The following is a 12,590-nucleotide window of genomic DNA, read 5'->3' as shown; positions in this document are numbered from 1 at the left end:
TTGTAGAAGGATACCAAGTGATATCATGAATAGGACTAGATCTTTTCAAGTCGATCTCTTTGAGTCGTATGATGTTGCAACTCCAAATAAATAAAGGTTGGTTTGCTTTTGCAAGATTTGTTGGTAGAATTTTGATTGTAAGTGCCAATGCTGATAACTCAGTACAAACGAATTCCACTCTAATTGACATATTTCAGCTTTAAAGAAGTTCTTAACGCAAATTTGCTGATTGAAATTTGGTACGTAGTAAGATCACACTTGCTGGTTTACCATTCTTTCTGTAATAAAAATTGCAATGGATGGATTTAAACCCGATCTCTTTTGAAAGTTTTAGAAAAGGGCTCTAGGATCACTAAACTTATACTTATAGATGTATTAATTAACATTAACTAGAATTCGAGACATCAAGAAATGGAGTTCTTTGTGATTGGATTTTAGCAAAGAGCTTTCTGTCTTGTGAGAATTGTAGTTTCCATCCAACTAAATGTTTTTCGACCATTCGCTAATAATGCTATTAGAATTAATATTGAAGTTTTTCACATTTTTACTCCATATTCCACTTCCTAATCCCGTAAAATCGGTTTAAACCACAGCACAAGTAAGTTCCAGTGAAAAATATAAGTTAAAGACTTCTTGCAATCTTGCAAATCGATTCTAGTATGCAATCACCACTTTATTTGGTTGAGTATAAAAAATCTATCCTAAGGCTCAAATGTGCCAGAAGACTAGGAAACAAAAAAATTGGGGCGAGCTGGGAATTGAACCCAGGGCCTCTCGCATGCTTGTAGTAAACAATTTAGTTTCCTAAATTGTCGCCCAAAGCGAGAATCATACCACTAGACCACACGCCCGAATCTTATGATTATAAAATGTCGCGCGACAATAATATAGTACTATCTAATATTATTTCCCCCACACTGAATACATATAGAGCCACATTTGGCATCTTCGTCTCGCACTTTTCGTCCACTTAAATTAGTTGTTTTCTAACTATTTTGCTTCTTCCTAAATTTTATTAAAAAACAATCATGGTATTTGCTACTAAAGCCTTTAGAAGTTGCAGATCATTGCCATTGAGGCTTCATTCAAGATCCTCCTTAAAATGCAACACCAGACTTTATTCTTCAGCACCCACTAACTCCGGAGCTCTGTCGGTTATTAAATATGTGGCCGGTACTTTACTTTTTGGGAGTGGTATTTCCATGGGAATCTACTGGAATAAGGTGAACAGTTCCAAGGAGACGTTGCAGGATGATAACTCAACAAGTGTTCTCGAGAGTGTTACTCCAGCCCAATATGCCACTGAAGCAGAATTCAAGAAAGCTATCGAGGAAATCACCAAAATTGTTGGAAAGGTTAACATTAGTTCTGATAATGATGTTATCCTTGCCCATAGTGATTCGTTCTTCAGTACTCATCATCCTCCAAATCCGAGCCAACAGAAACCGCAAGTCGTGATTTACCCTAGTTCCACGGAGGAAGTAGCGGAAATTGTGAAGGTTGTGCACAAGTATCGTGTTCCTATCGTGGCAAGCTCCGGATTGACGTCATTGGAAGGCCACACTATGCATACTAGAGGCCCCATTAGTGTTTCGTTGTCGTTTGAGCGTATGGATAAAGTTCTTGCAGTTCACCCTATTGATCTTGATGCCGTAGTTCAGCCTGGTGTAGGATGGCAAGAGTTGGACGAATACTTACTTAGTGATAGTTCCACTGAGCATCTTATGCTCGGGCCTGATCCTGGTATTGGGGCAAGAATTGGTGGTATGGTTGGTAGTAGTTGTTCTGGTACAAATGCTTACAAGTATGGTACCATGAAAGAAAATGTTGTTAACTTAACTGTTGTGTTGGCGGATGGGACTATTATTAAGACTAAGCAAAGACCTAGAAAGTCTAGTGCTGGTTATGATATGACAAGATTATTTATTGGTTCTGAAGGTACTTTGGGAATTATTACAGAAATTACGGTCAAATTACATGTACGTGCTAAGCTAGAATTGGTGAGTGTAGCCACTTTTCCCACTATAGCAGATGCTGCAAGTACTGCTCAGGCTATTATCAAAAGTGGTCTTCAAATGAATGCCATTGAGCTTTTGAACTCTACCATGGTTTCGTTTGTTAACAAGTACGGTGGTGTTACTGACGAGAATGACGAACCCAAACAATTTCTTGAGAAACCAACTTTGCTTTTCAAGGTCGGTGGCCCATCGAAAACGGCAATTGATGAGCAACTCGAATTAATTGAAACTATTAGTAAAGAAAACCACTTGGTAAAGCTCGAAAGTTCTCACAACGAAGAAGAGAATGCCGTTTTATGGTCTTCCCGTAGAAGTGGTTTATGGTCGACCGTGCAATATGGATCTGAGATCCTCGAAGATAAGAACGATGTCCAGATCTGGACCACCGATTTTGCTGTACCTATTTCCCATTTAGCAAATGTTATTGCCGAAACAAATGATGATTTGAATAACCTGGGATTTCAAGATAAATTCTCTGTTTTGGGCCATGTGGGAGATGGTAATTGCCATTTCCTAATTGTATATAATTCTAAAGACTATAATAGAGTTAGTGAAGCAGTCGACAGAATGGTTTTCCGTGCATTGAAGTATGAAGGTACCTGTACCGGAGAGCATGGAGTTGGTGTTGGTAAGAGAAAATACTTAAACACTGAACTTGGTTCTACCACTGTGGATTTAATGAGACATATTAAGTTACTGATGGACCCTAGAAGAATCTTGAACCCAGACAAAATATTCAAACTTGATTCCACTGATACTTTAGACGAACAATTAGAACACGGAGATATCAAAGCAGTTGGTGCTCCTTGTTGTAGCTCATAGATTTATATAGTATATACATAAAAATACAATTTGATGTTTCGTCTTACAAAGTTGCAAATGGACTGAGCTCGTGATTAATATTTTTTTACATATCGCAAGAAGTAGACACATTTACGCTAATACTTGTTTATCATACAATAGTAAGGATGGTTTGGGTAGATGCATATCCTACGTCACTGATTGCTTTAACTGGAAATGAGCCTATTCTTAAACTTATTCGTATCCCACATACACCGCTAATTGGGTTGTTGACTAAATCAAGTTTGTTGATTTACAATCAGCATACTTTATTGTTAGTAGCACATCATAGAAGAACCGACGAGTCATTGCAACAACACGGAGAAAATAATAATGTAAAATGCAAATATATATCAGTTAACAGTGCTCAACTACAACAATTGGCTATGGTAAACCTCTTTGTTGAAACTGATTTAAGCTGTTTGGTGATTTACCAAGTCATGATAAACTATTCGAAGTCATTATACGAAGTACATAATAAGCAAAACGATGAATTATTACAAACAGGTTTACCATTAAGTTTTACTTCACATAAATTTTCGTTGGTCAATATGATAAAATCAGCAACAAAGACTATTATGCAAGGAAATCAGGTGCTGGTAAATTTGGAGAATATAGAACATTTTAATAACTGTTCCATTGAGGATGAATTAGGTAATTTTAAGATTGAATATGTGAAGTTGTCAATCTATAAAATATTGAAAATTGGTATTGGGATATCAAAATATTGGATTAAACAAAATTCCCATAATATTCTAGTTTTTAATGATAAGAACGAAAAATGTTCTGGTGAACATGCTCAATCATTGCCAGAAGATGATAATTATTTCCAACTCATAAACATAAAGAATTTTAAGAATGAAGTGTTCCAATTATCCGAACTTGAATGGTATGACAACGATTCGAATATTATGTATATTACATTCAACTACTATGGAAACTTCATCTTATTGATTAATGAAAAAAACCAAATTTGGTATATGAAATTTGAACAAGGTGAAGACCTGGAAGTTAAAATAGTTGGTCAGAAAGTATACGATTTTAATAAAGTAGAAACACCAGAATACAAAATATCATTCAATCCACATTTTGACTTGGTTTTAATAAGAATCGATCTCAAAATTAAACTATTTAAATTCCACCAAAAGAAAGCTAACAATTCATTGGACTTTGTCAAAGATATTGACTTTGAATTTACTAATGGTGAGATTGAAATCTCCTGGTCACCATGTGGTATGTTTGTCGTTGTGTTTAACAAAGATTCTGGGTATTGGTCAGTCTACTCAAGGTTTGGCAATAGATCCTTTGACTCTTTTGAAATCTTAAATGAAGCAAATTCCCGGAATAATTCTGACACTAACGTAATTACAAATTTCCTAAAAGTTTCAAGCATTTTAATTACTTCTAACTCAAGCCAATTGATATTAATGGATAAAGATAAGACCCATTTATATTTGGTTGATTTATTGTCGTTAGCAAATGGGAATCACTTGGCTGGAACCAGTTCAGATTTAATATTTTACAATAATGAATATATTAGTATATTATCCAACTATAGCCCCAATTCCTCAAATAATTTCACTCGATTTCCATTGTTGCCTATATTTAAGGATATAATCAGAAAGATTGAATACTTTAATGGTTCACGTTTATCCGTTAAACATCAAAGTGGAAAATTGCAGTTCTCTTCTAATAGATATAAACAAATATCGATCACATATGGAAATCACATTGCAGTTTCTACTCCATATAGCAGTGGAGTTGATGTTAACCAGATATTATGGTTCAATTTCCGTGACTATTACGTTGAATCTCTTAATATAATTGAACATTTTTGGTTTGATGATTATTTAATCCTATTTAATAGAACAACACAGGATGATAATCTTGTGGATGAAATTATGGTCTTGGATACTTCGCTATCAAAATTCGGGCATGGCGGTACAAACTTCAACTTTGACAGTGATTTAATTATTTGGAAACACAACTTGAATAGTAGAGTTATTTGTTATGAATTAGGTGACCGAGATGAGGTTACACTGAAGGCAGATGGAATCAATCTAAGTAAGAATTTAATTATTGTAACAGGTGATAAGAAAATAATTATATTCGAATTATCAAAATATGAGTCAAGTATGCTTATCAAGAAGCGCTTGCAAAGTGGAAACTCGCGTCCAAATCTGGATGATCAGGATGATTCAGATGTTAAGAACTATAAGATTTTCATTGGCTTAAGTAAAACGGTTCATTTGAATAGCATTGAAGATAAATTGGCCATAGCTGACATCAGCCAAGTTAACGTGGTGAACAATAAGCATTTCTTGTTATTATTAAATAATGGGGATTTATTTTTGTTGAAAAACTACTCTTCAAAGCCGTCGCAAGATGAGCCAACGGGTGCGTTGAAGCAACCAAGTAACATTTACGAATTAATCAAAATCAAGGATTCAATTGAGTGTTATCAATTACAGTCCATCAACTATGTCAAACAGAGTAAGATTTCCTACTTGTACCTATTCAATGGTGAGTCCTTATTGATTTATAATTTAGTAGAAATGATTGATCTGGCATTTGGCAGTCATCATCGCGTACCTGATAGCATTAATGATGTGGAACCTCAAATGGTTGAGCCAATTAGCATCGAGGTGCACGATTTTCAACCACTTATAATCGAAAACACCATTTGCGAGAACTCAGCTGGTCTTAAGTCAATTGATCTCATAGGGTTGGAAAGTCTCTCGTTTTACAAAAACAATTATTTGATTGTGAAAAACAAAGTGAACCACAAGTTAGTTCTAAACAATTTCATAGAATATGACGTCTCCACGAAGTTCAATATTGAATCAATCTTGCTCAAATATCAGTCATTCAACAACTTTGATTACTGTCTCGAATTGCTACTATTTAACTATCTAACCTCGAATATTTCCGAACATCTTTCCAAGATCATTGACCTAATCAACCACACAAAACTGCCCGAGTCTATCTACATCAACTGCTTGAGAAAAATAGAAATTGCATACTGGCAGACATTTTTTGAATACTTGCAGACTACCCCATTCGACTTCATGAACAAACTCATTGAAATCGGCAACGTCGAATTGTGCTACAACTATCTCATCATTTACCTTAACTTCAAGAAAGAGCACGACGACACCTCGTCCGATATTTCATTAGATTCTCATGACACAGAAATCATACTAAAAATCATCAAAATGCTTGATAAATCTCAAAAGTGGGACTGGTGCTTTGAGCTTTGTAGGTTTATAAAACTCCTAGAGCCATCGGGCCATCTATTGAAGCAAATCGAAGTAGTACTTAGTAGTTAGAAGAATAGACATAATGATTGCAAATTATATGGTGAGTGCACGACTAATTTTTTTCGGCTGGTTAAGAAGCCCGGTGAGTCTCGCTTTAACCAACCAAAATTCATCTTTTTGAACTTCATAATAGTACTATAGTCAAGACCAAGCCAGTAAACCGTTCATACAAACGATAAAATGACATTAGCTACTGAATTCGCAGAGACTACACGTCGTTCAGCTACTAATTCTGAATTAAGATTGAGAGTTTTGCACTTATACCGTAAATACATGAGACATTCCAGAGATTTTTGTGATATTTATGAATTGGATATGCCAGTTTCCAACGTCAAGACCAAGATTAGACAAGAATTCGAAAGACAAAGATACGTCAAGGACTTGGCAGTGAATAACGTTTTATTGATGAAAGGTCAAATGGAATTCCAAGAGTTGATCAATTTCTGGAAACAACAATGTCATGTCTTAAGGTACTTTGAAGATCAAAGTGACTACGGAGTGGTTGACAAGAACGATTTTGTTAAAAATTTCTTAAGAGGCAATTAGATAGATGTATCATAGTTGGTTGCTTGTGGTTGAACTTGCATTTTTTTATATGGATAGTATATCCAGTCATATTTCTTAGAGACGGTCGACTTGGTGAGCCGGCCGTCAATCTTTATACTAGTATATTATAATGAACATTCACTAATGGTAAGAGGTGTAGAAATAATACAGCGAAAGTAAGAATTAAGCAATATATAAACCTATAAACCAAAACATTATATAAATAATATATAAGTAATCACACTAAAGGGACAAAAATAGAGAAGGAAAGAAACGAGGAAAAATTAGGGTATAAACAATTATATATATTAAAAGAGAATTATGTTTATTCTAAGCCATCTTCTAATGGAACTTCATCAGCATAATCCAATTCTTCTTCGTCATCAACACCGGCATCCTGGTATTGTTGGTATTCACTGACCAAGTCATTCATGTTAGACTCAGCTTCAGTGAATTCCATTTCATCCATACCTTCAGAAGTATACCAATGTAAGAAAGCCTTTCTTCTGAACATCGCACTGAATTGATCACCAACTCTCTTGAATAATTCTTGAATCGAGGTAGAGTTACCGATAAAGGTAGCGGACATGTCCAAATCCTTTGGAGGAACAGAACAAACAGCAGTTTGCACGTTATTAGGAATCCATTCGACGAAGTACGAAGAGTTTCTAGTTTGAACCTTGTGCATCTCATCGTCGACTTCCTTAACGGAAACCTTACCTCTGAAGAAAGCGGCCACAGTTAAGTAACGACCATTTCTTGGATCAGAGGCAGCCATCATATTCTTCGAGTCAAACATTTGTTGAGTCAATTCAGGAACGGTTAAGGATCTGAATGACTGGGAACGTATGGAGGTTAATGGAGCGTAACCAACCATGAAGAAATGCAATCTTGGGAAAGGAACCAAGTTGACGGCTAATTTTCTTAAGTCAGAGTTCAATTGACCTGGATAACGTAACGAGGTGGTGACACCAGACATAACGGACGAAACCAAGTTGTTCAATTCGGCGTATGATGGTTGTGGTAATTTCAAAGTTTTTTGACAAATGTTATATAAGGCTTCGTTATCAATACAGAAAGTTTCATCAGAGTTCTCCACTAATTGATGGATCGACAAGGTGGCGTTATAAGGTTCGATAACGGTATCAGAAACCTTTGGTGATGGAACAACCGAGAAAGTAGCCATCATTCTGTCTGGGAACTCTTCTCTCATTTTGGATATCAATAAGGTACCCATACCTGAACCAGTACCGCCACCAAGCGAATGGGTGATCTGGAACCCTTGTAAAGAGTCACATCCTTCTGCTTCTCTTCTAATCACATCCATGACCGAGTCGACCAATTCTGCTCCCTCGGTGTAATGTCCCTTGGCCCACACGTTACCAGCACTACTCTGGCCAAAAATATAGTTGTCTGGTCTGAAAAGATTTCCGATGTTCGACGTCTTGACCCCGTCAATGGTGCCCGGTTCCAAATCCACCAATACCGCACGAGGGACGTATTTACCTGAGCTGGCTTCGTTAAAATACACGTTAAGCTTAGATTTTTGGAGATCGTCTTCTCCATGGTAGTTACCATGGTTATCCAATCCGTGTTCACCACAAATGGTCTCCCAAAACGCAGCACCCTATAATGTTAGTATATCATTCTGTGCGTATCGCATAGAGGACACTCTCACTTCAAACAAATTTTATCCAAAGCAAAGCACCTCTTCCCTCTTTAATTCTCAATACATACAATTTGGTTACCACATTGACCAGTAGACAAATGAATCTATATAAAATGTTAGTATTCTGACTTCCTAAAATTCTTCTTCGGCGCGTCTTTCTCCTGGTGGCATCACCGATCTCGCCAGCGCTTAGGGGAGTAAATTGTTGATAAAAACTACTTACAATTTCTCTCATATTATGCTGTCTATAATTCTGAATTCACTTGGTATATAGCAATGCTTTTCAAACTATAAATCCTCCGGTAAATGAATTCTTTATACTTCGTTTAATACGAATAGTATCAGATTGACGTTTGTTTTGAATTTTGTTGATGTTTATATTTGGTAAATACACGCACATTTTTGTGTGAGTTTTGTGTAACTGTTTTTTTATTACCCCGATTAGGCAATATGATAGGCGGTGGGTGGTATAGACGAAGAACGAGACAGTGCAAACCATACTAGGTGTGTTGATCAAGGGGGTCAGGCTAGGGTAGGTAGATTGTTGTGGATGAGAGGAAATCTGCAGGAATCTGGGGAAGAGAAGTGCAAATGAAGAAGAAGGATAAGAGGTAATGTTTGATGTAGTATGTAGGTGTGTGTGGGTGTAAGTGCAGTTGGAATAATTGCGTTGTAAGGTGGTCTAGTTTATGGTTGTTGTGATAGCCCAGTTACTTAGTTGTTTTTTTGGTTATGTGTTGGTGTAGTTGGAGTAGTTGGTTTATTCATTCGCGATGTGTGTTGGTAGGACAAAAGAATGCTCAATTGATTAAATTTTGCAATCATTTCTAAAAATTCTAATTATACATAAAAACATGCTAACGCATAAAATATATACAGAAAAACACAGCAATAAAGGCCCAATCCAACAGTCAGATGCAAGACCCAACGGGTAATCTTTCAGTCCATATTATCTACGTGTGATTTGGTCAACTCGTATGATATTTGTCCCCCCTCACTTTCCTTGTAAAAATTCAAAATATCCAAAAGAACAAGCAGTAATCTAAAACCACTTCAATACCCATAAATCACAATGAATATCCCTTAGTCTTCTCATACCCTAGCATTTTTATTAGTTGCTCATAAATCATATTTAATTTCTTTTTCGTATTTAATTTTTTATCTTGTTAAGTGTACTCTTTCAGCATATTTTACATTCATTATGATTTATAGCTTTCATATGTGTATCTGCAAAACTATTGACATCTAATTTTGCAGCAGTAATATTTTGTAAATCCAGAACAATATATACATATTCTTGAATATAATGTTTATCAAATTCGCATTATATTGCTTGAAGTATATACTTATTATTCTTTGTTATAATACAATATTCTTGCACATATTTACCTCTAAAATCTCTATTTAACAAATCATTTTTAATTTCATCTTCTGAAGTTATCTTTACATATTTAAGCTCATTATCTAAAAAATCTTGATCACCTTCGTCAAAAGGTTTAATTTTTGTTTATCATCAAGTATGTATACTAATACATTCATATTATAATCCTATATTGTTCTGTATATAATGCGCAATTAGTATTAGGTTACATATGAATTAAAACATAGACCTTTCCATCATATGGAAAAGCTTCTTATACACCAGCATTTCGTTCCTGGTGTAAGGGGAGGCTGGCAGAACAGAACGGGACTAGTCCTGCACATAGAACCGCAGCCCAACCACTTCCACCTAGACTAATCGAACCCATTTGCTGTTATCATCAGATGAAAAGTGCAAAAACACCATAAAATAGAGGCAATCATGGCCAGTAATATTCAAAATAGGACGTTTGAGTTCCAACAGTGCATATCATCGTTCGACAAATTAAACAAAAAGAATAATGTGGGCCGAAATCCATCACAAACTACGCCGGCTAGGAAAACTCAGTTCAGCCAACAGGCCAGTATTATCGCTAAAGATATTGCCCATACCACCGAGCTTTTGAGTAAGCTCGCTTTGCTTGCCAAGAGGAAACCACTCTTTGACGATAAACCCATCGAGATCGGAGAACTTACATACGTTATCAAACAGGACATTTTCAAGATCGAAGAAAACATCACATTGCTTCAGAAATACGCTAAGGGGGAGTCGTCGATCCAAATAGACTCGCAAGTGACGCAGTACTCAAAGAACGTATTGAACTTATTAAACTCAAAGATGAAGAATATCAGTGGGGAGTTTAAGAACGTATTGGAAATCCGTCAGAAAAACGAACTCATGAACAAAAATAGAACAGAGCACTTTTTATCGGCGGCTACAAACAACCGCGCCAGCAACAACCACTCGCCTTTGACCGACCTCTCACCTCAGCTGTCAAACAACAACAATTTATCGGGATTGGGCGAAAACCCGTACCTTATGCAAGCACAGAGTAATGGGCTGGCTCAGACGACATACGACCCAGATTTGGACCAAGATGCATACTCAAACTACAACAACGGCGAGTTCTTATCGATCCCTGACCAAACTAGACAGTTATTGCTCATGGAAGAACAAGGAAACCAGTACTTACAGGAGAGAAATTCTGCCGTGGAAACTATAGAATCAACCATCAACGAAGTGGGGAACCTATTCCAACAATTAGCATCGATGGTTAGCGAGCAGGGTGAGGTAATCCAGAGAATCGATCTGAATGTCGAAGACATCAACATGAATATCTCTGGTGCCCAGAGAGAATTATTAAAATATTACGCTCATATTTCGAGTAATAGGTGGTTGTTTTTGAAGATTTTCGGTGTGTTAATAATGTTCTTTTTAATATGGGTCCTTGTTAGTTAATTAGTTACAGTATCCTATAATATATACCCTTGTACACTAGCATTTCGTCTCTTCTTGTCGGTTTCTTGTCGTCGGTGTCCGGTTGAGTACTAAAGTCGTGCACATACCGCAAACCCACAATCGAAGCCCATAGATGAGTGATTGATAAACTAATTACCGATATAATACTGTAAATTTGGTTTAGCTTTCACAAATTAGGCTAAATATAGATCAAAGCGTTTTGTTTGCATCGCATCTATAGTGAACAGTAAGTTTTAATAATATCCGAAGAAAATATCGTGGCAAAAATAAATACATCTCGAATATTGCCCCTGCTAGCGATAAGACGCCGAAAAGACATTAATACTAACAGAGTGATAGAAAACTATACCAGATATATAGAAGTCGCTGTGATTTATTAATTTACTTATAACTAACTATTTTTTGCATAAGACAAGGAAATAAAAATGTGGAATTATTTATTTGGCGGAAACAATCAGCAGAAGAAGGAGTTTCCGAAGAAAGCCATTGTGGAATTACGTGAGCACATCCAGATGTTGAATAAGAAGCGTTCACATTTGGAACTGCAGATCGCTGACCAGGATGCTTTAGCACGGAAATACATCACGACAAACAAAGCATTGGCGAAGAACGCGTTGAAGAGAAAGAAGGGTTACGAGGCAAACTTAATGAAGATAGAGAACCAAATCGACTCTTTGGAGACGCAACTTACGTCAATCGAGGGAGCAAACTTGAATTTGGAAACTATGAAGGCCATGAAACAAGGTGCACAAGCTATGAAACAAATCCACGGCGAGTACGACGTAGACAAGGTTGAGAATACCATGGACGATATCAGAGAACAAGTCGAGTTGGCGGACGAAATATCCGAAGCCATATCCAGACCGGTGGGCACGGAATTCGTCGACGAGGACGAATTAGACGAAGAACTCGCCATGTTACAAGAGGAAGAAAAAGAACAAAAACAACAAACTCCCGCTCAGAAAGCTCCTGCCGCAAAGGTCTCGGCCCCCGAAGAGAATATGCCAGACTTCCCTACTGTAAACAAGAACAAGCCTACTGCTTCCACCGAAGATGACGAGGACGAAGAAGCTTTGAAGGCGTTACAAGCAGAAATGGGTCTTTAATCCATCTCACATATACATATTACTACTTGGAGTTATTTTTGTTTTATATCATTGCAATACCGGGTCCGCGATGAAGAGTATGGCTGACGATTGTACTATCCTTCTCATACCTTGTCATTTTCTTCTATCTATCCTATCTCTCATCCATCTCTTCTCGTCTCTTTCTTTCCCTGATTTCTTTCCCTTCTTTCTATTTTGCAATCAGAATGTCATCCCCTCTATAACGCTCATCTAATACTTTAATTCTCTGTA

The 12,590-nt window shown here is 36.7% G+C and overlaps 6 protein-coding genes across 6 annotated transcripts; 5 read left to right on the top strand and 1 right to left on the bottom strand.

Annotated features, from left to right (window-relative positions):
* Positions 1-1,028: 1,028 nt before the first annotated feature.
* On the top strand, positions 1,029-2,840 carry AC631_02997 (uncharacterized protein; the record flags this gene model as incomplete). Its single annotated transcript, XM_015611826.1, has 1 exon — positions 1,029-2,840. The coding sequence occupies one exon, from the start codon at positions 1,029-1,031 to the stop codon at positions 2,838-2,840; it is 1,812 nt and encodes a 603-aa protein (XP_015467340.1).
* A 146-nt stretch (positions 2,841-2,986) lies between these two features.
* RIC1 (Ric1p) lies at positions 2,987-6,187 on the top strand (the record flags this gene model as incomplete). The annotated part of the gene is made up of 1 exon (XM_015611825.1): positions 2,987-6,187. The coding sequence occupies one exon, from the start codon at positions 2,987-2,989 to the stop codon at positions 6,185-6,187; it is 3,201 nt and encodes a 1,066-aa protein (XP_015467339.1).
* Positions 6,188-6,358: 171 nt separating this feature from the next.
* Positions 6,359-6,724, top strand: AC631_02995 (uncharacterized protein; the record flags this gene model as incomplete). Its single annotated transcript, XM_015611824.1, has 1 exon — positions 6,359-6,724. The coding sequence occupies one exon, from the start codon at positions 6,359-6,361 to the stop codon at positions 6,722-6,724; it is 366 nt and encodes a 121-aa protein (XP_015467338.1).
* Positions 6,725-7,049: 325 nt separating this feature from the next.
* Positions 7,050-8,051, bottom strand: TUB2 (beta-1 tubulin; the record flags this gene model as incomplete). The annotated part of the gene is made up of 1 exon (XM_015611823.1): positions 7,050-8,051. One exon carries the CDS (start codon positions 8,049-8,051, stop codon positions 7,050-7,052), a length of 1,002 nt encoding a protein of 333 aa, XP_015467337.1.
* A 2,143-nt stretch (positions 8,052-10,194) lies between these two features.
* Positions 10,195-11,211, top strand: AC631_02993 (t-SNARE syntaxin; the record flags this gene model as incomplete). The annotated part of the gene is made up of 1 exon (XM_015611822.1): positions 10,195-11,211. One exon carries the CDS (start codon positions 10,195-10,197, stop codon positions 11,209-11,211), a length of 1,017 nt encoding a protein of 338 aa, XP_015467336.1.
* A 446-nt stretch (positions 11,212-11,657) lies between these two features.
* SNF7 (ESCRT-III subunit protein) lies at positions 11,658-12,338 on the top strand (the record flags this gene model as incomplete). The annotated part of the gene is made up of 1 exon (XM_015611821.1): positions 11,658-12,338. The coding sequence occupies one exon, from the start codon at positions 11,658-11,660 to the stop codon at positions 12,336-12,338; it is 681 nt and encodes a 226-aa protein (XP_015467335.1).
* Between the last annotated feature and the right edge of the window lie 252 nt (positions 12,339-12,590).

Source organism: Debaryomyces fabryi (assembly GCF_001447935.2).
Source record: "Debaryomyces fabryi strain CBS 789 chromosome Unknown contig00059, whole genome shotgun sequence".
Classification (NCBI taxonomy): Eukaryota; Fungi; Ascomycota; class Pichiomycetes; order Serinales; family Debaryomycetaceae; genus Debaryomyces; species Debaryomyces fabryi.
This window is presented reverse-complemented; position numbering and strand designations above follow the sequence as displayed.